At 41.0% G+C, this 22,442-nt stretch overlaps 1 protein-coding gene across 2 annotated transcripts in view; it reads right to left on the bottom strand.

The window, feature by feature from the left end:
• The window catches only part of CPXM2 (carboxypeptidase X, M14 family member 2), a 105,385-nt gene that overhangs the window by 70,824 nt on the left and 12,119 nt on the right, over positions 1-22,442 (bottom strand). For both annotated transcript variants that reach the window (XM_038411664.2, XM_043518931.1), the window contains exon 3: positions 530-639. In XM_038411664.2, coding sequence (XP_038267592.1) covers positions 530-639 — 110 coding nt within the window. The remainder of the gene's footprint in view (positions 1-529; positions 640-22,442) is intronic.

Genomic DNA, 22,442 nt, shown 5'->3' with positions numbered 1-22,442 from the left:
GCTCCGGACTGCTGGCTCCATGCTGCCCGGGGTCCTTAGGAACAGCTCTGTCCGCCATTAGGGAATTTTTTCCCAAGAATCTCCTGTAATATTTCGTGAACCCCAGTTTAGGAACCACTGCTTTAAAATGTTTTTTTCTATTCATCACGATCATTATTTACAGGAAAATAATGAAACAAAATGTTTTTGCGACTCAAATTTCCTTACAGTCTCTTTTTTGTGCTCTGTTAACGCATTAGGGAAGTTCTTTTCCCTGCTCCGCTCCACCTCATCTTCTCTACTTTATGGAATTTCATTAGGATCTGAATTCTAAGCAGCATAAAATTTAGAGCTTTTTAAAGCACAAAACAAACCCCACAACTTCATAACTCTTCATCAACCCTATCCACCAGTGTAATTCAATATTTCCCCTTCATTTGAATAATGTGAGCTGACAAGGTAGTCAAAACCTATAACCATCCATTAGCACTGTCTGCAGAACACTACAACCCTAAGCCATTCTACCACTTACAAAGAAAATTGATTTTACCTGAATATTAAGCCTTCCTCTGTGGGCCCCAAGGCCATATCGCTTTACTGTAGAAGCATGGAGCTGGAAATCAGTAATTTTTAATGTCTCTAGACCAAGCGGTGGGCAACCTATAAAACGACAAAGTTTTATTAAAAAATGAGGAAAACAAACAAATATATATTATCCAAAGCACCTTTTGTATATGTGTGTGTGCGCACATGTGTGTGTGAGAGAGAGACCGAAATAGATCAGATCCTCAGCTGGTGTAAATCGGTATAGCACAATGAAACCAAAGAGATGGTGGCTGCTCCACTGAAATCAATGGAATGATGTTGATTTTCGTCAGTTGAGGATCTGGACCTTTAAATTTTCCTTAATAGCTCTTTTTCTTTGCCATACCCTTCCTTTTCCACAGATATGCACAGTATTTCCTGTCAAGTGCTTGTCGGTACAAAATGCCAGCAGAGTGGCCTTTTATTTTTCTCTTTTGGCATTTACTACTATGTCAAGTTATGTTTTCAATTAAAGCACATTTTGGAGACTTCAAACATGCACACACATTGTACAATAGTATCTCTCAGAGAGGTCTGGGAGACCACACTGTAGAACTCTGCTGGAGCAATGAGTAAGCACAAACAGGGCAAATTTGAAACAAGAGGCCACCTCTATAAGCTTCAAATGGTGCACAATTTGGAACAAAAATAGCAGATGCCAGTACTGTATAGTACTGCAGCAAAATCCAGCCTTGAGATTTTACTTGGGAAGATAAAATATCAGAAAGATCCTACTGTACTTTTTTTAAATCAGAAAAGTTCTAGTCGAAGATACTTATATGACCTCCATTACCACAGTATCTGTGCACCTCACAATCTCTAACATATTTATCTTTATATCAGCCTTTGGAGGTAGGAAAGTTCTCTTATCAACTTTTCATGGAAGGGAAATGGATGCATAGAGAGAAACAATTCACACAGGAGTCTGAATCCAGATCTCCCAATGCTAGTATTCTAACCATGACTAGACCATCCTCCCTTTCTGCTTTGATTTAGAGCTGTGAACACAGCCTTACATATGCCATAGCTACCAAGGAATTACCAATGCATGTAAAACTTGGATGCAAGACTATAACAAGGTTAAAAAAATAGAAAAATTAATGGAGGGTAGATACATCAGGATGGGGAGGGATGGCGTCCCTAGCCTCTGTTTGCCAGAAGATTGGATCACTTGATGATTACCTGGTCTGTTCATTCTCTCTGGGGCACCTGTCATTGGCCACAGTCAGAAGACAGGATACTGTGCTGGATGGACCTTTGGTCTGACCCAGTATGGCTGTTCTTGTGTAGGTTAAGGTCTAGATTGAAATCACTCTTCTGAAATCCAGAGATGTCTGGATTTGAGGATCTGATCCAGGCCCATCTCCAATCATTATACACAAACTGATAGAAAGGACATAGGATTTCTTGCTCTCTCCCTTAGCTCATCCATGATGTAAACTCCTCCTGGAAAAATGGAACTGGGATTATGCTGCAGAACAAACTGTGCAAGTATTGATTTGCTCACCCTTAGATAAAAGGTTTGAACACTTCATCAGCAATAGGGCTGGTTTCTGGTCTTGCTGAAGTCAATGGCAAAACTCCTGACTACAATGGAGACAGGAGTGGGACCATTAGAATGATAAATACTTAATATTAATGTATATTTTTAACACTAACAATGGGCTCAGTGCTGCACATGAGACAAAATGCAGACAGACCCTGCTCAGAAGAGCTTTCAATCTAATTAACAGAAACAGAGAAGAGACAGGATGCACTGGGAAAACCAGAGGAAGGAGTAGCTTAGAGGGAATTTTGTTTGTTTTAATTATATTTCATTATATATGAGTGTTTCATTTTATATTGTTCCCTAAACAAGAAAAGCCTCGGGTTCTGAAAGACCTCTATTGGGAGTAAGTTACACAGCTGAGAAGAACCGGTAATAAGAACTCCCTGTCTCACTCCTACAAATTCAACCCTCTGGACAGATTTAGAAATCAATCTAAAGGCATAATCCTGCAAACTCTTCTGCACCTGAGTACATTCACATATGTAGTCCCAGGGAACAAAACTACCTAAAGTTAGGCAGGCATGTAAGTGCTAGCAGGATTGGACACTAAGGTTGATGATAGAAGTGAATGCATATGGCTTTTATCTTTGCAATGCTTGAAACTTCATAAAACCAGTGATACTAAAGTGTAGCATTTATAGTTTTAAGCTCTTCAGGGCACAGACAGTATCTGCCTCTATGTTTGTACAGTACCTAGCAGCAGGGGTCCCCATTTATGATGATTAGGGTTTCTAGATGCTACCATAATATAAAAAGGTATATATAAAATAATAAATTAATAATATGCCCCATTTAAAGTGCCTTTCACACTAAGGGCCATGGAAAATCTCTTACAAAGAATTCCGAGAAAAGCAGTTACTTTCATTCAAAACTTAAGATAGAATTTCAACTATAGTCTCCATAGATGAAGGCTAATGTGCACAGTCAACAAAACCATGAAGTCACCTGAAAAAAATCTCTCTTTAAGAAAAATAAAATATGTTGCCCCAGCTCTGGATTGAAAATTTTGACCTTAAATAAAAACGTCTGATTTCCTCCATTCACTCCCTCTTTCTCTGGCAGCTATGCCAAACTGGGAATGAAACAACATCACTCTTCAAAGAAGTTTTTTGGCCCTGGCTTTAGGTTCATCTGCTACCAACTATTAACTTGCTAATATTGGTGGTGATCTTGGTGTCATCAAGTCTGTTCTTCAGAGCAGCAAATGTGTATGGGATTCGTGATGTTTTTCACAAAAGACAATCTTTGATTTTGCTTTAAAGTTGAGTGCCTATCATAAAGGATTTCTAACTTTTTAAGAGAGTCAGTTGTTTCACTTACATGTCAATTCCATCGACAACACAAATGGTAAGAAAAGTTTGTACCACTTACAGATTTTACCAAACAAAGGTTTTCAATCTATTAGTTGGGGATGGGAGCGTGGAAATGGGAAAGTTTCCACCAGGACCTGGTCTGATAATCTTCAAGGTTCTGAATATAAGACACAGCAATCCATCAAAATTTGCCAGTCCACTACAGGCACAGCTATTAAAAGTCCTTTATATGAGTCTCCTTTTAGGTTAGGTGTCTGCTTTGTTTTCTTGAGTTTTTAATTTATTAATTCATTTTGAGAACATGTATAAAATTAACAAATAGTTCAGAGTTTGACATTTGGCTCCTTGCCAGTACTGCATTATTGACCTTATGTGCTTACTTGCCATTGACTTGTTCTTTTTAATCAGTCTACTGTAGGTAAACAGAGGCAATCTAATTTCTTTTCCACAAATAATATCAAGCAAAGAGATCAAATTTACAGTGCCTCTCAACACTGCACATTTTAATATCATCTTAATATTCATTTTAGTACTGTTCATGTTAATTTGGAAAAAATCATGTGTAAGCTGCAGAAACTGTGTAACTACTCAGAGAGCTTCATATCTTGCCACGTTCAACAGAAAATTATCTGATTATCTGGGTATTTCTTTAATAGGAAGAAGGAAGATTCATAATAGCAACACAAGAAATTCAACTTTGGCTTTCAGTGACATTTTTAACCTGCACATTATCTACATAATGAGTCCCCAACTAAATCTGGCAATATCCAACTATATTGATAGAGCTTTACAGAGAAAATTGATTCCCTGATCTTTGACAATGGAGGAAGAGAGCAGAACATAATTTACTTTCACAATAGGAAGTGAACAAATTGCAAATAATGATAAACATAAGCTTTGGTAGCTTGGCTAAAAACAGGTCTTATGCTAAAATTTTATGTATTATTTTCAATTGGTAATAGGTGCTAGATTTGGAAGGAGTATTTGGGTACAGATTAATTAATTTCCTGGTTAGTATGAAAGTCTGCATTTAGATTTTCACAGTATTTGTATTTTAAGAGCTGTTCTTGTGAGATTTCTGTCTCAAATGGTAGAAATCTTGTCAAATATCTGCTATTTCAGGCAGAAAACCAGATCCTTCCTGCATTCAGATCTGACCCAGAACCAAAATCATATGAGTGAGGAGATGACTTTGATTCTGGGATTTCAAACTCTTCAAAACAAAACAAAAACAAATTCGAAGTGGTTTGGGTTAGAAACATAGTTTAGGGACTGAGGTCTCAGTTCAGCAAGTTTCTTATGCACGTGCCTACCTGTAAGCATTTGAACTGTCTCACTGAAGTCAATGGGACTGCTCACTTGCTTAAAATTAGGCATGCACTTAAGTACCCTGCTGACTCATGGCCTAAATGTGTGGAAGTATCCTCAGAATTTCAGAAAATGTTTAAAAGTTCTAGGTAAAACCCATCAATATATGGCCTGGTTTATTCTAACTAGAGACGATAACTTGTCTGCTGGCAAACATATTATTTAGAGGTACAGTACCTCTTAGAAGCCACGATACAATGTCCACTCCTTCAGATAATGCCAAGTGCTATCTTGGCGGATGGTGTATATCTCAGCTAAGACCAGCCAGCGTTTCTGACGCAGCAGCATCATTAGCCAAGACGTTAGCCACAACTTTTCTGTAAGGCAGGGACTTTGAAGATGGTTTCAAATACACACTATGTCCTGCAATCTGTACTTGCAAAACCAAAGTATTGATCAGCCCAAGTTCCATTGCAATTTAGAGTGCACTGAGCTGAAAGGTAGGCAACACTGGTGGAGAACCAAGGCCTCGCTCAAAGGTTCACAATTAAGTGAGCAGTTGCTCACATAAGCAGTCCCACTGATTTCTGTGGGATCACATCTCAGAACAAATGCTCAGAAACATAATGGGTTCATAATTCGGTGGGCAGAATGAGTTTACATCCCCAGTCACTGAAGTAATTATAATTAATTATGCTAAACCTGGTTCTTAAACATTCACAATTCTTCATCAAATTTAGGAAATATACATCCTTGGAACTACAGATCCATTTCAGCAACAGACAAATATTTATTATGAGGACATGGAAATAATAAAAGTCAGTTAGCCTAGCTCAACTGTTAATTTCTTCTTTTTATTTTTTTTCCGAGTCAATTTTTCAGGTAAAAGCACAGATTTTCATATATTTTGTTATATTTAATAGACACAGTTTGGAAATCTGTTCTCTTTTGTTGCTCTTTTGGCAAAGCTACCAAATTGGCTATTTTATTTTTAAAAGATTTCCCATCAATTCTAGTTGTATATTCTGTTCTTCTATTGGGAAAAAAGTTTCCTTGTTATTTATTTATTCATATTTATCATTTTAAAGAGATGTCTCTATGATCGTATTGAATTCCCACAAGAAAAATCTGTGCTCATCTAACTCTTAGCCACACAGTGATATTCAGATCTGTAAATGGAGAAATATTTTCCCTGTGCAGTCTGACGGGCTCCTCGCTATTTGAAAGCAGAATTTATTTTAACTGCTTATTTATTTTTTATTATTCTAAATGTGTTTTAGCTCCAGGAGCTTTATCATTTTTAAATAGATAAGAATCCTACAGCACTTCAACATGTTTATTTAATTTAGAGTTTATGTTATAGACACACAGTCCAGGGGAAGATTAAAGGAGGTCAGGACACTGCCAATATTTATTTGATATAGAATCATCCATATACCAATAATGGCTTTGGCTCTGTATATTTTTCCAGAGACATCTCTAGCTAGACATTTGGGGCTTGATGTTGGGGCTTGGAAAAGACTCCCACTGATTTCAGCAGGAGTTGAATCAGGCCCTCAGTAAGCTGAGCTCAAGTAGTTCACTACTGTTTGGCTAGAACTGATTGTAGTTAAAATAGTGGAATTTCTGTGAATATCAACACTATGGGCTTGATTTTCAGAGATGCTGAACAGTCACAGCTCCCAACTTCAGAAGCAATTGTGGGTACTCAGCCCCTCCGAAAAATCAGGCCCTATAATGCTAACTTTTTTAATACCGTATGTCAAGACACCTGTGGGTCAAATCTTGGTCTCATCACCAAAGCCCTGCCCTCTATGAACAGTGGTGATGGCTTTAGGGTGCATCCAGTAATGGACACCCTGCCATTGCATGTGGGGCCATTTTGATGCTCTGCTGTTCCTTTTGCCAGCAGCAATGTGTCACTGTAATCATTGCTGATTTGTGCTTGCTATAGATGGTAGGAGACATGCTTACCAGAGTTGGGCACAGACTTCCCCTTTTCCTGAACCCCTGCTCACTGCAAACATGATAGGCATATCTGTTAGCTCTTCCCTTTGGCCAGCCACACTGAGTGTACTGATGTTTCTGTAGTTTGAATCTCAGATTCCACTTTTCCTGTCCTGAACACTATGTGGAGCATAGGCAGGATTCAGGCCCTAATCAAGCAAAGCACATGGTTAACTTTACATTAACTTGAAGGCAATGGGCTACTTACATGCTGAAAGTTTAACAACTGGTTAATAAGTGCTTTGCTGGATCAGGACCTTAATCTTTAATATTTTACTTGCATTATTTTGAGGCAAATCCTGCAATCCTTATGCTGTACTTATACAGACAAAATAAACCTACTGGAATCAACTTAAGAACTATGGGCTTTGGCTAAAGTTAATATAAATTTTAATCTTTTGAGCTTTCCCAATGAAATGTGTGGCTGAATAACTCACCTTCCAGTAATGGAACATTTTGTATGGAAAGCTCTAACTAATTCTGTCCATATTCTATGCCTCTTCATATGAAATTTAGCTCACCATTTAAAATCTATTATGTCACAGGCATGCAAAGTATTCTAAACATGCAGTGCACCTGAAAGGATTTTATCTGAGCATTTTAGTTGAAAATATGTTTTGATTGCTTTGTGTCATTAAATATTGCCATGGACATCATTTGTTGGAGCTGGATGGAATGGAACAACATTCTCCATTCAGTCTAAATAATTAGTTATATTTATAGTCTTGGACCATTTGTGGGGGGGAACATGTTATAGCTAAATTCTGCTGTCTTGAGGATGCGCTCACATAAGTGTGAAATGTTCACAGATGTTTATGACTCACTTCATTTACTTGGTATGCTACTCTAGCTTTTCTGGAGGATCCAAGTTCATGGATTTAGCTGTGCGTGGTTCTCCTCGTCTTCTCAATTTCTTATGCCCACTATAATTTTCTTCTTCTTTCAGTTCCAATCACCAACTGCCCACCCCCATTTTGTTGAACTACTAAAGGCAGATGAAGGTTGCTCTGGCACTCGCTTCACTTTTAATTCTTCTTTCATATAAAGAAATTCCCAGTGCACTGTTGAAAGAGAGCAGGCTATCTGTGAGCTTACAACAAATCACGGATATGCTAGGTGCAACACTGAATTTATAGGTCCAGATTAAAGATGGAGTAGGGGAATAAATATACTCTAAAAACACTAGTCCATCCTAGGAAAGCACTAATTGTACCCTAGCCTCCCATCAAAGCCATGCAACTTTCTAATGAAACACAGCAACCACTGTATGGGCTTTAAGAGATTGGGAATTTTCCACTTAGGGAAGAGGTAATGTTTATCCCAGTGCTATAACATCTACTTCCCCTTAGGGTACTACTGTAGAAACCTAAAAAAGACCCTGCAGGTATGTTGTAACCACAGGAGGCAGCTCTGGTGAGAGAGATTCTTTTTATGTTAAGCATAGAGGGCCTGGTCCAAAGTTCATTGAAGTCAACTGGAGTCTTTCCATGGGCTTTGGATCAGGCCTAGAGGTGGCATAAGACTGCTGTTTACACAGAGTTAGGAGAACTATTCATGGTAAATAACTTATTCAATGAATGTGTTTCTTACCTAAAAAATTATCCGTGAATGAACTTTAATAAATCTCAATTACTGAACATTTTATGGGAACACATTTCAGACTATGAGCTATTGGTGAATTGGTCACTTTAATTGCTAGTTACTCGTGATTCATAGTGTGTCATTGATCATTGTTTCATGTACCAGGTGCTAGGTAATAACACAACAGGATTCAGTGTTTCTAAAACTAAAATGGCACTTTATTACGACAACGATTTATAGAGATGCTGCAAGTGCAACTAGCATTCAAGCTATGTGCAGACAGACTTCCTGGTGCCTCCTCCAAATTTTTGCCTCCTGTAACTTGTGCTCCATGCAGTTTGCTATAGTCACAGAGCAGCAGTAAAGGTAGACAGAGTGTGATCTGCAATGCAGGTAGCCCACTCAGGGGCTCCCTTCTCCTCAAACACCCTTACTTCTCTTTGAGGGGCACATAACATAGGTCATGATTTAGCCCTTAGAATCAGTGTGCATAAAATTTTGCTGTCTGTTTTGCTTTATATAACAAATGTGCTGTTGCTGATCATGTCTATCAGACATGTCTATCAGATCTGGAATGGTGCCTGGACAGAGATGAGCACTCTTAAGAGTATTTCCATTCAAATGTTTCTGCTACGTTGCAGGAACAGAAGAGACTTCAAAAGCTGTGCCGGCACAAGGAGACATATATGATACATGGTAAACATATAACACACTGTCTTTTTTCACTATCTTCTCACACACACACACACACCCCGCTCTATCCTTACAATCTCTCTGCATTTGGTATTCAATCTGTCCATTCTCTGCTCTATGTTTTAACTCTGTCTTCACTGAATTGTTTCATCATGCTTCCTCTGTTTTGTTTTTTACCCCAACAGTCTCTCCTAAGCAAAAGCATGAATCCAATGACGACTCATATTAGGGTCAAACTCTGAACCCTTCAATATTTGATTGAGATCAAAATTAGGCAAAACTATTCCCCTACCTAAATTCTCACTGATGGACATGTTAATGGAAACACAGTGTAAGCCTATATTAAATCAAATATAGAAACAGGAACAGAGAACTTGTCCTTATCAGAAATGACTCTCTTTCGGATTGGGTCGGGTATAGATCAGATGTACCTGAACCAAAACCTTGCATCCAGGCTCCCCTGAATGTTGATAAAATTTGGATCTAGATCTTGGCCTAAGGTTGCAGCTGCGGCTCATCTCTTATCTATCATGGACACAGTGCATAAACTCTAACATCAACTCCAGCACCAAACAGAGCTCCCCAAATATTGTATGCTAGGACAGATTTACTGATGTTTTAAATTGAATGATTACTCAGTTTTTTGGTGGGGGAATTGAACACTGCTTCTGATTGGTATCAGGAATTGGGTCCAGCAAGCAGAGCCAATCTATGGGCAAACTCATTAGTGCTGGTGGCTACAACACCTGATTGAGAGTCTGCAGACCAGCTCTGAAGCCCAGCACAGCAGCAGTTCAGTGGCTGCTCAAAGCGTTTGCCCACAGCTGTGATGGTGCCTCTGCCTGTTTGGCCCCAGCCCTGCCTCACTCCAGGTAACCCATCCTGACTCTGTTCTCTGATTCCTGACTTTGGCTGTAGCATCAGGCCTTTGACTCCAGCTCTGACCCTTGGCTCTGATGCCTGACTTAAGCTCTGACTCTTGGCTCTGACACCTGACTCTGGCTCGGATCCTGGATTTCGATTCCTGACTACTGACTGCTGCTCCAACATCTAGGCCTGACTTCTGCTCTAGCCACTAGACATGACTGCCCACACTGGGGTCATAAGAAGGTAAGAACGGCCATACTGGATCAGACCAAAGGTCCATCTAGCCCAATATCCTGTCTTCAGACAGTGGCCAATGCCAGGGGCCTCAGCAGGAATGAACAGAACAGGTAATCATCAAGTGATCCATCCCCTTTTGCCCATTCCCAGGTTCTGGCAAACAGAAGCTAGGGAAACCATTCCTTCCCATCCTGGCTAATAGCCAGGGATGGACCTTCTCCTCCATGAGCTTATCTAGTTCTTTTTTGAACTGATAAAGGGAATCATGTTGAGAAAGTGATCAGGCCCTAGCCACACCTATCTTTTGTATGACTACACTTGCTTTTTCTACAGAGGTCATGAAATCTGAGTAAGCTGTGCATATTGCATTATGTCCATCTCTTGCTATGACAGAAGAACAATGCAGAATTTATTTTGTGGCAATGTATGTTCTTTTTGAAAAGACTGACTGTAACTTGCACCCTTTCTGTAAGCTAAATGCTGTGCACCAGATGGCAGAATTGGGCACATGATATATTGAAAAGGTTCTTATTCCCTAGTAGAAGAAAAATGAATGATAAGTATAGAATAAAGTAAGTAAGTATTACCCCACTTCCATATCGCAAACCTGAAATGAAACCAAACATTTTTTTGATTCAGAAAAGTCCACTTAACTTATTTATAGACTATTTGTCATGTTTATGCACCTTAGTGGTTGCAGTCAGCTCTAGAAATGCCAAAATAACATTTAGCACTGGGATCTTTCGGTGTTTCTTGCAGAGCTGAAAGCAGATTTTCCCAGAAAGCCTGGTTTTAGAAGCTTTCCTTTCCATGTTTTCTGACTCAGGAGCTTCAGATAATCTTCAGATAACATACAGCTTTATAAACTGTTGCAGGCAGTGGTGTTGTAACTGTGCTGGTCCCAAGATATTAGAAAGCCAAGGTGGGTGAGGTAATATCTTTGTTTCTTGCATTTGCCCAGGAAGCAAGAAGCAATGTTGGTCCAATAAAAGATATTACCTCATCCACCTTGGCTCGCCAACATTATAAACTGGAATTTCTGAGCCCGCTGCTGCTGACAGACATCTTGCCTAAGAAGTTATGTCATTTATGGCATAGACAGTATGGAAGTGCCATACGGCAGACTGTCACCAGCCAACAATCACAAAAATACCTTTGGGTCGGATTGTGCCTGGGTAAGGCGCAAGGGTAATGGGCACAAGGAGCCTCCGTCACTTTTGCCTGCACGGATGAACCTAATTGCAGCTGTTGCATGCAGAATGCTCAAGAACTACACATCCAAAGTGGTGCCAGTCTTCTCCATGGCTTGAGCTCAATCTGCACTTATCATTAGAGCTTGCCCTCTGTGGGAGGGAATACGCACTGCAACCTTCCACAAAAGTATTGCAATAGCTGAGCTTCCAAAGGGCTCCTGGAAACAAACTGTGCCTGTCAGAGACAAAATGTCTCCCAGAGATACTGCTGTTGTGCTGTGCCATTGAGGAAAGAAAAATAATCCCCGTTTATCCCCACGCCAGATTGACTGAGGAACCCATCCCATTTTCTACAAAAGAACACTGCAGTGTATTTGGTATCTCTCTGAAATGGATCTCTTCCCTTTAACTGCTAGAGATTAAAACCATTAAAGTAATAATGATTATAATGAGTTCAAAATTAAGTGCAAGTGAGGCTGATTTGTGAGCCATTAATTCAAAACATTTTCATCCAATATTAGATTAAGGCACAAGGATGAACAGAATGCATGATTCCAAATAAAGTAGCCAAACTAAACACAGTAGTCAAAAACAAGAATTAGTCTTCTCTTGCAAATTCAAACAAACATACTTAGCCAAGCATTTCAGATAAAAAACAGAGGCAAACCACTCTCATAAGGGCTGGGTGTTTGACAAAAACTACCGGTGGAAAAGCATACTTCTTGAATATGCATGTGTCTAAAGTATCTTAAAAATATCAAAACCTTGAAATACACTGCAGGGCCAAAAAGATTCCACAGAGGGGCCACAAACAGTAGTTACCACACAAAAGACATCTCAACCTTGCCCATGCAATTAAGTAGAAGAACATGAATTAAGAAGATTACTGCTACATTAGATATTATTCTGGACCATTAGATATTACTCTGAACCCAAAGACAAAAGGATGAAAATGAAAAAGGACCAGGGAGCATATTGTCAAGGATACAGTTAAATGAAGACTTTCAGTCTTTTGACAGCTAACCCAAACAACCACCACTGAATGATTATAGCCTGATCTATGCTTACATATTTTACTGATATAACTTTACCAAATAGTTATACCAGTAAAAGCATTGGTGTGTGGATGCACTTCTACTGTAAAAGGGTGACTTTATACCAGTATACTTTTTCCCCTTCTCACAGGGGAATAGTTATATCAATATAGTGCAACTTTATATGGATACAACTGCATCCACACTAGGAGGATTGTATTGCTTTAACTATACTGGTATAGTTAAAGTGGGTCAACTTTCCAGCGTAGCCATGCTCCAATGCAAGATAGCACACAATTTCCATCATTCAATCAACAACCAAGTAAGGTTTATTACATACTTCTTTTATGAAATTGCGGTCCTGACTGAAAGAACAATACTTTATCAGACTATGTGAAAAATAAAAGAACAAACAAATCTGCCCATGCTGATATCATTATGAAGGCTAAAGTACAAAGTCTGTGCTGCCACAGGAAATTGACATAACACAAAAACTGTAAACTGTTTCTTAATTAGGTAGCCAACATCCCAATCACTAGAAATATGGAATCATTTCCCCTTCATCCAAACTTTTTCTGTGTGACTGCTGCCAAAAAAACAGCCTTAGTTTCCTTTCTTAAACTGCTCACATTAGTCTTCAGCTGTGCCAGACACAATAAGGAGAATTTCATTTGAGAGTCCCATATTTTTGACTAAAAGAATGCTTCTTCTCCACTTGACTAAATGTGACATATATAACATCTATAAAGACCTGTGGCCAGCTTTATGGGTTTTTGCTTAGATTCTTCCATCAAGAGCACAGCCTGAACACCAGGCTAAACACCAAGTATCCCCATGGGGGAATCACAGGGAAGAGACCCTACCCTCCTCCATCGCAGGTTGCAGAGTGATTGGCACTGCATATGCGAGACTACAGTAACTCTCATGGCCACATATACATGGATCAGATCTGCAAGTAGTGTAAATTATCATAGCTCTATTGATTTCGGTGATTTACACTGCTTAAGGATGCAGCCCAGGATTTTGATTTTAAATAGGATCCTATTTAGTGGCAACGAATCATTAACTTCCATAACCATCAATATAGGCATCCTTGTTGGTGAGGAAGTATTTTCTACATCAGTCACACTTGACTGCAAAGCTGAGCCAGAACCAGAAAGTGACTCCATTTTCTGATCAATGTTATTTAAAGAGATATGCATACCACCCATATTTCAATCAATCAATCTAGGGTCTGGGCTATGGCCAATTTGAACTTCTTCATATGAAACATATGCTGGAGAGGATACTGAAGCAGATGCACTGCCATCCTTAGAAGCAGCAGTCTGAGGTTTGAAAAACTTTGAAGAGAGCAAAATAGGTTCATGTGAGGCATTTTTGTCACATGTCCAGAATGTCTCTGTCAATTAGGATATGGCAGAACAAACCTGAGAAACAAAAATCTGACCCTGAATGGAAACTAGACGGTTCTGTTGACCGGTAATGGCATACACAGTCTTTTGCCTATAGGTCATTGTTTTAATTTAACATTGATTAGTAGCACCTGAAATTCGCTAGTGCACATCTGATGCCTCTGGCTGATAATATGAAATGAATCTATAGTCTCAGTTCAGTGCTTGGTACAATACAAAAACAAGCATCACAAGGTGCACTGATTGCCCCATAAGATAATCAGAATCCAAAGACTGACTGAATATGGAACCTGAACTGTCCTATCACCTCTAACAGTATCTCCTCCGGTCAAGATTGAGGCACATTGGCAGAGGAGCATGGGAAGGTACTGAATTACCACGCCACATGGTGAACTAGTTGATGGATAGAGAATGATAGTATAGAACAACACATTGCAGCTGAAATAAAACATTAAACTACTAAGCATGGGGCAGACACAGGAAATGATCTGTCTTAAGTTCACGGCAGGTTATAAATCTCTTTTATATCCAGAATGATGAGTTCAGGTACCTCCAGCTTAACTCAACCACATCGTCTCTCTGGTATTTTTATGGCATTTATTAAAGTTTGCATTTACGAAGGAAAACAGGAACAGAAAATATTTCATATGTGCAACATGGCCAAGACAACACTGCAAGTGCAACTTTTAACATTTCAATTTTGAGCCATCCCACCCACTCCTTGCCACTTACAAATTCTTGCTTGAGAACATGCTGCTAACCATAAAGCCCATAAAAGTTTTCCCCACTCATAGGCAGCAGAAAGAACCTGGGGGCAGGGGGACAAACGCTAATACAGAACTGACCCAGAGCTGAGAGAATACAAATAAAACAAACAGTCAGCCAGGGAACACAGCCCTCCACCTTGTCACAACGAGCAAGAAGGGTGCATATATCAGCCCCTTCCAGTTTCTCTCTTCCTGAATCAGCAGTAACTTCTTTTGGCCAGCAGGAGGAAGAGAGACCAATGTTAAATTCAAGATTAGATGGGTTTATTTACATGAAGTTCTGCCCATGATTATGCATAAGCCTTAGTTCCCCTCTATTCCTCTCCTGCACATTGACAGTCCTCTGACAATGACTTCTAACTCTCTAGAAGACAGGTACTTGACCTATATACAGAGCTGGTTACAGGAAATACCTAAAATCAGTCCAACTCATCTTAAAATAGCTTTTAAAAATTAAAACTTCTTCCCTAAGTTTCAATAATATAAAGGTTAGATTTGTCTGACTCTGTAATAAATACAGATTTTAAAAATAAATCTGTATTCACTATTTCATATGGGATAATGAGAGGCCTGAATAAAAACACATACACTTCATGTGGAGAGCTATTACCCACACAGTCCATTCAGAGAAGATTTGTATGGTTGCAATTTATCTAATTCCAGACTTTTCTGGATTACTTAATGACTAGGAAGGAAATTTGTTTGCCTTTTCTTAAATATGTTAGAGGAAACAAATAAATTAGGGTTGGGTTTTTTGTTTTGTTTTTAATTCATTTTCCTATTAGACAGATTTTTTTCAACCAAGGATTTTTTGTTCAAATCAGTCTCTAACATAGTACTAAAACATCCAAAGTGACTGACTTGGTCAGTGGCCCAAACATATAGGTCATTGAACATTCTATGCAAAGAACCGGGAAAGTTTAGATAGAGAACAGGGGGCTGTTTGGATACACGTGGGTATCAAAAAGTAGATGTTTTATAGGGCTGTATGAAACTGGGGAAAACTCACCCAATAGGTAAGTTTCTTTATCACAAAAGCACCCCAAGTTTTACAAGCTCTTTAACTCCTGAAAAATGTAAGAACGTTGAAGAAGTTAGAAGTAAGAGGAAAAGTAACAGTGCAAGAAATAATTAGAATGCTAAGAGTTTGAGGAAACCCAAGCCAGAGATGAATTAAAATGAAACATGGCCCAAACCAAGAAAAGAAGGCCCCAATTTGGCTCAGCAGTATTTCTGGAGAGGAGGAAAGTGGGAGGGGTTCTTTTGGAAACTAGTCTGCTGGCAGGGACTGGGGATTACTGCTGGAGAAAACAAAACCATGAATGGCATAGGAATTCCACTGGAAAATATACCATTGATGAACCCAACTGACTGTGGAGCCCAGATCATTCACACCATTCATTTATACCGTAATCCACCCCTGGAAAGGGCATGCTTTTTTTAAGAGCTAAGTAAATTTACCAGCACACTATATCCAGGCCTTCTTGTTCCCACATCTCACTAGTTTTGCTTCTCATGGCAGCTCTTGACAATTTTTCTGAGGTACTTTGAATTTCAAACAGCTGCTCACTGTACAGATAGCACTTCAATTTCAACTGCCTCCCATGCTTAATTATTTCATCTATTACCCACTTCCCCTTCCCCTGGCTATCTGGCTTCAATCTAGAAAAGGGGGAGCCCATTCAGGTTAAATAAGAATTTTTGTTCCCAATTCAAGACAACACCTAGGTTTCATGGTTTTAAAAGTTCACTTAATGTATTTCAAATTATTAGTCATCATTTTCACAAGCCTCTGAGCTTTCTGGTTACAGAAATGCCAAAATACTGCAAGAAAGGCAGTGCTCTCAGCAGTTCCAGGCTGATCATAGGGTTGCCACTTGATCGGTTCTTAATTGGCGTGGCCAGTTTTTGTACTGCCTTGCTAGTTGTGGGTGAAAAGCTGGGCTTTTTTCCTACCTGGAACCAACATTCCCTGTATACTGCACGCACACGTTGCCATGCAGGGATCTTATAACTACTGCGCAAATAACATGGCTAGGAGCGTAGTCCTGCTTTGTGTGTTGGGCCCTCAACCTGCTGAAACTGCAGTGGCTTCTCTTGGCACTGGGGACCGGACAGACCTGAGGTTCACTATCAAAGAGGGGTAAAAACCTGGGTGAGGAAGGCAGTTGTGGGAGGAGACGATAGGGGGCAGGGCTGGTTCCAGGCACCAGTGAAGGAAGCAGGTGCCTGGGGTGGCCAAAAGAAAGGGGCGGCACTCTGTCCGTCATCGGGGCGATACATCCAGGTCTTCGGCGGTAATTAGGCGGCGGGCCCTGCAGTCCCTCTCTTCCTCTTCAGCAGCACTTCGGCGGCAGCTCAACCAGGCTTGTTTTGTTTTTTTCCCCCTCCTTTGCCGCTTGGGGTGCAAAAATGCTAGAGCTGGCCCTGGTAGGAGGGCACCTTCAGTTCTGTGGTGTCGTACTGGTCAGTGGTCAGCTTTTCAGCATCTCAGATGTGGCAACCCTATATCAGAACAAAGCACTGTTGCTGGAAATCCTGCAAGGAAGCCTGCTCTTATGAAGCTCCCAGCTCAGTTTTGCAGACCTAAAAAGTTCCAGTAGTTCACATAAGGTTCAGATGAACATTTCAATGCTTAGGCCCTTATCCAATCCAAATGTCTGAACGCAGAGGTTCTCCCATCTCTATTCCAGCCTCCTAATTAGGGTCAAAATCTTCTTGCTAATGACTTGAGCTTATCACAGGGCTGGTCCTCTAAGGAGAGTCAAATGCCCAGCCTACCTGTGACAGATTTTTGTTAAGGGAGTTGGTTATCTGCACTCTGTGGTAAAAGCATTTAGGCTGTTGTATAAGTGCTCTCTCAAAAGGCTTTATTAAAGGGAGAGATACTGCTGTAAAGTGGAGTGTTTGGCTTCTCCTTGACCAAGCTGTTACTTGGGACTTTATTGTTACCTCATCCAGGGGGAAACTAAGGCAGACCACAGCAGAGTGGCAGCAGTGCCCATTTACATGGTCTTAATGGAGCTCCACATTTTTTCCACACAGCCTCTAAAGGGTGTGACTCCTCCAGGAGGAAAAGAACCGCTGACCCAGGAGAAGAAGGGGGGCTTTCTGGCCATGGAACAGCAAAGGTGTTTTGGGGGTTCTGCAGTACTGGCCAGAGGAAGGGAGCTGCCTCTGTCCCCTCTCCCAGCAATAAACACATGTTCTGCTGTTACTGAGCTTGTGCCTGTGTCATCATTCCAGGGACAAGAGCCTCCTCCCTCCATGCAGGTAGAAACTGGAGCTGTCAGCCTCTGACCCTGTAACACTTGTCACTTTCTAATCTCTACACCCCAAGTGCCTAGTTCTGTCCCTCTAGCTCTTTTATTGCTGCCTGAAGGCCTAATCTGGCCCATTCTGTACTACACTACAAGGGCTTGTCTAACATGAAGAAATACTCTCTAACTCAGATGTGGAGGGGGAAGAAATCTGACTCCGAAACAGGGAATGAAAGTGAGCAATGAGCACATGGAGGATGGATATTGTGCTATTTTATCTCTGCATTTTTAAGGGGCTGGGTGGTGTTATAACCACAAAACTACCCTTCAGTTTAGTGAGGACTCTGCTGCTAACATTTTTGCTGTGTTTTGAAAAAGTTTGTGTTGTTCTCTTTGAAAGGGCCACGTAGCTTCCTTCTTCCCCAGTAAATGACTGCTTTTTGACTAGCATTCAGAAAGTTACATGTTACAGCTTATTTGGCAATATCAAAGAATTCAGATCCATTCGCAGAACTGTGCACAGACAATATAAAGGGTCATTACTTAGGTTGATTTGGAAAGTGGACACAAAGGATATTTAAGCATCATTTTCCCTTTTAACTGCATAATCCTAAAATACTGCTAAATGCCTAGAGCGGATTTGTGAGTATTTCTGTAAGTAAGCTTACTGAGACAACTCTGCTGTACTTTTTGGGGTTTTATTTGTTGTTCACAAACACTGACGTATAAGTGCCAATTTACTTGTGGAAAGGGTCTCAGGTCCAGAGCGTTGAATGAATTCCAGTACAAAAGACTATCTTGCAGAAAATTCCTACAGAAAGTGCATTAGTCACAATTCAGTAGTCTCCTTTTTTTGTTTTCAAGTTTCAGTCCTCCAGTCAGGAAGCAAACAATATGCCCTATGACTTGCCTGACCAGTTACATCTCACAAACACCACATTTTAGGGAATAAGTACACCAGAAGCAAACTTGACATAGCTGTGGCAATTTATAAGTAACAGGGAATGTTGGAAGCTTTCAGTGTTACAATATTCCCGTATTCTACAAATATGTCAACTTACCCTCAAATATTCTTGATATTCCATTGTTGGTTTTGCTTACATGAAGAGTTACCACCATTTTCAGTAACTTTCAGAGAAGCAGGAAAGAGAAAGGAGGGGCACAAAGAGTCAGACTCTAAGGCCAGAAGGGACCACCAGATCCTCTGCTATGACCTCCTGTATATCACAGGCCACCAACACCACCCAGCACACACACACTAAACCCAACAACCAAAATTAGCCCAACATATTACAGTCCACAGGAGACTAGACTGTTATGAGCCATAGGCAGAGATTAGGAGGGACCAAGGTGGCCCTGTGCCCAAGGTCCCCCACATTGACAGGGAAATAATTAAGTGCAATATAGACAGAAAATCCTTGCAAGTGACCTGCATCCACACTCTGCAGAGGAAGGTAACCTCCCCCCACCCCTCAAAGTCACTGCCATTTTGACCTAGGGGAAAATTCCTTCCCAACCCCACATATCGCGATCAGTTAGACACTAAGTATGGGAGCCAAGAGACCAAGAGAATGTTCAGTGCCACCTCAGAGCCGTGCACCCCAACCTGTCCAATGTCCATCTCCAGCTGTGACCACACCTGGTGCTTCAGAGGAAGGAAATAAAAAAATCCCAGAATACATTAGGGGGGAAATTCCTTCCTGCCCACTGCAGGTGGTCAGCTGAAACCCTGAGCTTTTTGGAATGTAAATGAAGTCCCAGATCTGTTGAGTCCTGGCCCCTACCATCACAAATAACCCCAACATGTAATTGCATCCATAAATTTGTCCAGCTCTCTCTTAAAACAAACCAAGGCTTTGGTATTTCTGATTATGAACTTCCCATTAACATAGCTCATGTACTATATGGTAGGGAAGATATTTTTGTCCTTGCAATACTGGGATGCTGCTGTCTCCTTTGGTAAATTTTAATACCCATTTCTGTCATTGCCACCACTTCTAGGAATTACATTGCAGTGCCGGAAAAGCTGACCATTTGGTGCTGCTCTCCCTGGGTGAATGGGCAGCAAAGAACTCAGGGTAAGTTAGGCTGTGGGGGCCTCCTGGGATGAGGAAAGCACAATGGTGGTATAAAAGTTGCCTTAGCCTCTCTTCGCCCTGGCCTGCAAGTTTTATGCTGCAGGGGTCTGTCAAATTCACCTTATCCTCCTTGAGCTGCCCTACAGGTCAGTACTGCCTAGAATCCTTGCAGTACCATGTGCTGTGATTCTTCCCTTGACATACCCTTTTCATCTCCATCATGCCTCTTTCTACCCCTTATGTCAGAGTTGCAGGGGGTCCTTGCAAGGCAGCCTTACAGCTGGCTTCCACAGTACCTGAGCTGCCGGAATCCTCCCACCAGATGAAATCATGATTTTAGGGCCCATTACACCACTCTAGGCTATCTACTCTGGAGCAGCAGTGAGAATCTCACCCTTCAAATGAGGAATGTGGAAGAGTCTGAGGCTGGAATCCTTAACTGCTGTCAAGGAGCATACAGAGCAACTGGAGGAGAGGTGGAGGTTGTCTGCATAAGTGGCTTTAAATCCTTGTTCCCTAGAGCTTAGGCTGACGACGCGCTGGACCGGTCTCCTTGCTACCAAGAGTCCCCAGGGTCCATTAGACAGCCAGGAATCATCAAGACAGAGGGAAGCCCTGGCTACTCTCCCGTTCCCCTGGCCACACCCAATTCACCAGCACCAGGGAACATGCGTGGGATAAGAGCTGCTACTTTGGCTTTACATCTCCAGATGATTCCCTAGACTTGGGTGAACCTCCTGTGACTGGCTCAGGCAGATTGAAGGCTGCTGCACCAGTAGAGCACCACTGGGATTGTTTGGAACGCAGTTTAAGATTGAGCTTCACCATGCTGGGATGACTGACCTATGAGTTGTCTGAGTCTCTTCTGGATATTTCAACATTCAGAACAGTTTGCTTAAGTAATGTTATATTTTTGGCACAGAGAGCTTCTAAATGAAACTTTGTCTTGGAGCATAAAAAAATTTAAAGAACACAAGAAAAGGGTTTTGGTTTTGGTTTTTTTAATTTCAAGGGCGAACAGAGCTGAATCTATATTTCAGAGCACAGTGCTCATGCCAGCTTGCTGAGTGGATGTCAACTATCATTCTATTTGTTCCTGGTAACATTTTACATCATATATCAATTATGAAAAGAAAGAAAAGGCTGAGAATTCAAGCTCCATTTGCGTGCTGGAGTTGTTAACTGCAGTGTCCCAGTAAATCCATTTTGATTTCCATAAGTGTAGGCTTACAATACAGTTTACAAAGAATGATGGGCCTGAGTCAAAATTCAGATTCAAACAACCCTCAAATCTTTTGGAGATTTTGAATCTGATCCTGGATCCAGTTTTGAGCTTTGTAGATGCTGTCCCTCACTTTTATGGGATAATCTCAATCCACCCTTCAAAAGTGGGTGCGGGGAGAGAGGTTCACAATCTGGATCTGACATTTGTGGTTAAGGCACATCTGCATTTTTCAGTATATTTTGAACTTTTTCCCTCAATTGACAGATGTTTTAGGAAGACACTGACAGTAAAGCAAGGCTGTAAAACTGTCAGCATAATATAGGCTCTCTCTGAAGAGGTGAACATAAATATACTCTAATTGCTGAAAAAACATGAACTAGTTGGTTTTCAAGTGTTCACATTCCAAAGAGTGTCATTTCCCAACACACTGTAGTGAGTCATACACTCAGATGGTTTACAGTAAAACTCAGTGTGTTAGAGGCAGGAGATACTCGGCCTAGCCTAACACTCCCTACTCAAGCGTAACTTCCATAGAAATCAAGGGGAATGGAGTCAAGGAGGAAGATTGTTTTGTTTCCTGAAGCATATACAAGGAGGTAAAAGAAATGAGGTTGAGGAGCAAAGGACCTGTAGACTCCCTCCAGGACACCTCTTCAGGGCCAAACAAAATATTGGAAACCAATCAGAGGTATTAGGGGCTCGAGACTCCCCTTAGTCTCCTGCTCAGTCTGAGTTGGGCAGAGCAGTGGGAACAAAACACTTAACCTTAGTCTCCATGGGGCTGGTGGCTATAGCAGGTGCCAAGCAGCAGGGCCTCAAGATTCCTCCTGGCCCCTTCAGTGGGACCAGGGAAAGCAGCAGAAGCTGAAGATCTGCTTCCTGGCCCCAGGGAAAGCACTGAGATTAGTGGGGCTGGAGGGTCCCTCAGGTCTCCTCCCTGGGGGTGCATGAAGCAGCTAGGGATGGAAGCCCACACATATCCCCTACATGGATCCAAGGATCAGGAGAACTGAGAAGCCAGAGAGAGAGAGAGAGCTAGGGAGCTCACAGTGGTAAAAAGATGGGGAAGGCTCAGGGAGCTACTCTGTCAGTGGCAGGTGGGAAAGAAATTATCACTCTCCGGAATATCTATATAGTGCTGTCGAACCTTATAATCTGAATAGAGAAATCAAACATAGGAAATGTTATTATCTCCATTTTGCATATGGGGAACTGAGGTACAGAGAGATTAAATGCTTCTCCAGGGCCACACACATTGTCTGTGGAAAAGCCAGGAAATGAATCCATATCTCCTGAATTTCAGTTTACTGTCTTAATCACAACACTGTCTTTCCTTTCAAGATACCTGGAGTCT

This window comes from Dermochelys coriacea, chromosome 7 (genome assembly GCF_009764565.3).
Source record: "Dermochelys coriacea isolate rDerCor1 chromosome 7, rDerCor1.pri.v4, whole genome shotgun sequence".
Taxonomy (NCBI): Eukaryota; Metazoa; Chordata; order Testudines; family Dermochelyidae; genus Dermochelys; species Dermochelys coriacea.
This window is presented reverse-complemented; position numbering and strand designations above follow the sequence as displayed.